The following is a 4951-nucleotide window of genomic DNA, read 5'->3' on the forward strand; positions in this document are numbered from 1 at the left end:
TGCATGCCTATTGTTTCTCATAGGGTCGTGTCCATCTGTTATAGAGTAATTCCTTTATAATCTCTTTTTATTACATATTTGTACATATTTAAGGATCTTCTGTAGTGAAAGTTTCCATATGAATTGTTCCTGAAGACTTTAATGTTAGTTATCCCTGTCCATACTCCCTCCTCTCGTACTCCATTTCTCACCTTCCCCCATATGTATCTTGAATACTATCTCCCTTCCCAGGAGGCCTCCCTAGACCATGGCCATTAGCTGGTTTACTGAACTCTGTGGATTTTCTAATCAAAACACACATATCCATTCACCATTTCACATGAAATGTGTTAAATATAATGCTCTATGAGCCTATACATTGAGACTTGGTCTCAGAATATACACCATTAAAATTAGTAAAAAGCTCCAATCTTTGCTAAATACGTATCACAATATGTATTGCAACCATAGACAATCCTTTAAATAATGTCTAAAGAATACCATTACTATATCAAACCCTAAAAAGACATCTCTCAGAAAATATTTTCTTACCAAGTTGTCTCTTCAGAGCTCCCTTAATCTCATTATTCTTCAGACTGTAGATGAGAGGGTTCAACATCGGGATCAAAACCATGTAGAACACAGACACCACCTTATTCTGGTCAGTGGAGTAACTGGACTTGGGCATCACATAAATGAATGTGGTAGTCCCATAGTACAAAGTGACTGCAGTGAGGTGGGAGGTGCAGGTGGAGAAGGCCTTCTGGCGACCCTCAGTGGAGGGCATCTTCAGGATGGTGATGAGGATGTAGGTGTAGGAGGTACCTATGACTAACAATGTGATCACAACTGTAGTCCCAGAATAAAATGTAGTAATAATTGTGGAGATCCTGACATCTGAACAGGAGAGTTCAACTAAAGGTGTCAAATCACAGAAAAACTGATTGATTCTGTTTGGTCCATGGAAGTTAAAAGAAAAGAAGAAAAAGGTACAGGAGGAATCACTAAGAAAACCACATGTGTAAGATCCTATAAGCAGTAGAACACAGACCTGTGTGGACATTTTGGTTGAATAAAGCAGTGGGCTACAGATTGCCACAAAGCGGTCATAAGCCATGACAGCCAGAAGGAAGCACTCAACTATCCCAAAGAAAGCAGCTGAGTCAAGCTGGATGACACACCCAAGGTAGGAGATGGTACTCCTCTCCACCAGAAAGTTGACAAGCATATTGGGTGTGACAGAAGATGAGATGCCTATGTCAGTAGAAGCCAAATGGCTCAGTGAAAAGTACATGGGGTAATTGAGTTGAGGAGAGATTCTGATTAGCAGGATTTTGCTGAGGTTTCCAAACATGGTCACCAGGATGCACAGGACAATGATGAAGAGGATGACTCGAAGGACTGGGTCATTTGTTAAGCCAAGTAAGATGAACTGTGTCACTGCTGTGTGGTTCCAATCCACCAGGAAATCCATGGGGCAGTGAAAACATTTCCTCAAAAAAGCTGGGATGAGTTTATGAATGAATTTATAAATATGTAGTTTCATTTTCATCAAAATATATGCTAACAAAAAAAAAGAAAAAAACATTGGGAAACAATTGAGATTTTCCTCCAAACTCTCTTTTTCCATATATTGGTTTACAATGAATATGACTTAAAATTTCATAACAGGAATGCTAGAAATTAGCTGCATAATATATGTATTTTCTTTACGAATATATGTGGTATTATATATATTACTGTCTTTAAACTATAAGTTTTAAAATATGAGACTCATGAAAGTAGCAAAGTACTTAAGAATTCAACAACATGTCAGAATAAATAAATATGGGGTTATATAGTGATGTGAACATTTGATAACTGTCAAGGAATGCTTACTAAATCCCTAGCTGGAGATTAAAAATTTATGCAAAGTGTTTTTGTCATTTCCATAGAATACACTTATTAGTTCCAATTTACACGTGAGAAATTTAATTTGAAATTTATATGTAAATTAAGTCTCCATAAAGGTGCTAGAACTAGACATGTATACAGGCATATTGACCAGAGTCTACTCTTAGTAAGTATGCCATGCATGAAACATTACAGTGAAGTTAAGGTCTCACGGAAATTGAGAGAAACATTAGAGCAGCTTTTCCGCTTCCTAAATAATTACTAATAATTACAAGAATTTCTTGAGCAATGACATTGGTTCTATAGTCTATCAGTTATATAAGTTCATGTCTGAATAAGATTATAAAGAAATAATTTTCTTTTTAGAAATGAGAAGAAACAGAAATAACCAAAAACAGCATCATAAGACAATTACTACTATAAGTATATTAAATATTTTAAATACTTCTAATTAAACCATTGCAATTTGAAATATCAAAATATTATCATATAGATGTGGGTTATGTTCAGAATGTTATTATAGTGTTTATTTATACCAAATACTTTCCTAACCTAAATATGTATTCTAAGAGAAGCATGATGAAATGAAATAGTTTGATTTTCAACAAGAGGACACTATGATAAATATTCAGCAAAAAGTTCAAGATGTTTGCTGAAGTTTGTGAAATTTTCCTGATAGATGGCGGATGGCCCCAACTGTTGAAATTTTGGCTGTATATTCTCATATCGTCCACAGTGTCCGAATGCTGTGATGATCAAATCTTCTGTCAATGAACAAAACAGGACTTTCCGCAATAAATGTTCTGACAAGAAGACATCTCCTCACTTCATGGTGGTGAATATGTTAGCATTTTCACCCTAGTGCTAAGTTTATATACTTTGAAGACATTTTGAGATTTTGTCTTGTTTGTGGACTAATTAAAAAACATTATTTGAAAACTTAGTTTTATTCTGGATTATTCAGAAGAATTTAACTATGGGAACAGTTGATTCTACAAGAATTCCTTTTTATCTCTTGCTGATTTCTACTGTCTTCCTAATCAATTATGGTTAATTCAAACAGATAAGATTTTCAAAAAAAATACAAATACAATTTCAGTGAATAAAGTATTTTCTTTTACCACAGACACCAAATCTTACCTCTTGAAATTAGAATTCATTACAGAGTGACATAGTCAAAGTTTTTATGATTTTATATCTACCGAGCTGTCTCCCATGTCACTGCTTTTCACTGAGAATCAGTCTCTCAAGAGGCTCTGGATTCAAATGTGAAATTAAATCATCAGAGATGATTAACTCATTCTCAGGTGAACACTGATCAGTTCTTTCCACACAATCACAACTGACTTTCAAAGTGGCTGCCAATCACATGGGAGATATTTTTCTTTTTCTACATGTTCTGAATCATTTTCACTTACTTATTATGGGAGGTATATGCTAAAAAATGTCACAAGTAACTAATTATTTGTTCCAAGTTTATCTGTTATTTGAAGTGAGAAGACACCAAATCAGGAATATAAAAGAAATACTTTGGATTCTTTTTCTCAATGATCCTTTATTTTATGAGTATTATGTACCGATTGGTGTAGGACACACAGTTAAGTACACTAAACAATTTGGGAGGGACGAGATGTAAAGTCGTTTTAAATAAAAGTTATTTAAGCTACATATTTTATAGGCAAGGATATAAATGAGGATATAATGGATGATATGAATGCGGTTGAACATGGAAGCAGAGGCTGGAGAATTGCCCAAAGGTCACCTATTACCTCTCCTAGCTTATAGCCCAGGAAACAGAAAGAGAGATTCTGTCTCAAAGAAGGTAGCAGGTGAGGACTGACACCTTTAATTGTCCCTCTCAACAACACATACATAGAGCAGCTCTTGTACAATTGTACTCACACAGATGTGCACACACATGTCACATAGATCCATACACATACAGTATAAATAATAAATAATCATGTTAGTAAATAAATAACTAAAAGACTAAAGAAATATCTTTTTGCAAAAGAAAGATTATTAAAGGTCCAGATACAGATCATAAGTGACCGAATTCCCCAGTGCTGCCTGACACATTTGCAATGCAACTATCTCTCTGGGAAAATTGCAAAACCGGGAGAGAAAATATTTTAAGAGACTTAAAATAAAATGCCTTAGGAACAAAATGACTGCTCTAGATAATTCATTATAGATATGATAGGGATGAGGTTTCACTGAAATCACTACAGCATAGTACTCTAACAAGATCTGATTATGACAAAGCAAGTTCACATGACAATGTGGATGGGGGAATTTTCACAGAGTCCCACATCTAGATAAAGACTTACGGTAAATTGATGCTGAGGGAGGGAGAATCAGTGTTCTACAGGAACAACTTTCCAATAGGTTGTACATTATACTATATAATATATATAGAGAGATAAATATGTATGTATATAGAACAAGAATAATCAAAGAAGAAATAAAACTGAGTGTGAATGGGGGCAGTGGTTGGAGTTGTTGAGGGGAGTGGGAGGGGCAATAAGATGCAAATAACATCCTCATGTACAGATTTTTCAAAAAATAGAAATATATGTCGGTAAATACTAATGAGTAAACGCTTCCTTAGGTAAGCTGTACTTAACTCTGCACAAATTATTCCCTTCTTTGTTGAGATGGCTTCATGTAAGTCAGGATGACTTTATATTTGCTATATAGCCAAAGATAACCTTGAATTTCTCCTTGTTCTGCCTATAGCTCCTGATCCCGTGGATTTCTGGTATCCCACACCACAACTGGTTGATGTGGGGCTGAGGACTGAACCCAGGACTTTATGCATGCTAGGAAAGTGCTCATCCCCAGACCTGCCATATATAATTTAACCCTTCCTATTCCATTATATCCCTTCCCACTTTATATCACTACATCCTATATACCTCATAATAACTCACCTTACCCCCTGATATGGCTGTTTACTAGTTTCCTGAACTCTAAGGATTCAAAACTAGCAATCCACTTATGACACAGAATATGCAATATTTGTCTTTCTGGGTCTGGGCTGCTTGACTCAGGATGGCTATTTCCATTTCTATCCATT

At 35.3% G+C, this 4951-nt stretch overlaps 1 protein-coding gene across 1 annotated transcript; it reads right to left on the minus strand.

Moving 5' to 3' along the window:
- Window positions 1–490: 490 nt before the first annotated feature.
- Window positions 491–1453, minus strand: LOC103730993 (olfactory receptor 502-like). Its single transcript, XM_008829299.1, has one exon. It carries the CDS (start codon window positions 1451–1453, stop codon window positions 491–493), a length of 963 nt encoding a protein of 320 aa, XP_008827521.1.
- Between the last annotated feature and the right edge of the window lie 3498 nt (window positions 1454–4951).

This window comes from Nannospalax galili, unplaced genomic scaffold (assembly GCF_000622305.1).
Source record: "Nannospalax galili isolate Female #2095 unplaced genomic scaffold, S.galili_v1.0 scaffold1654, whole genome shotgun sequence".
In the NCBI taxonomy this organism is placed as follows: domain Eukaryota; kingdom Metazoa; phylum Chordata; class Mammalia; order Rodentia; family Spalacidae; genus Nannospalax; species Nannospalax galili.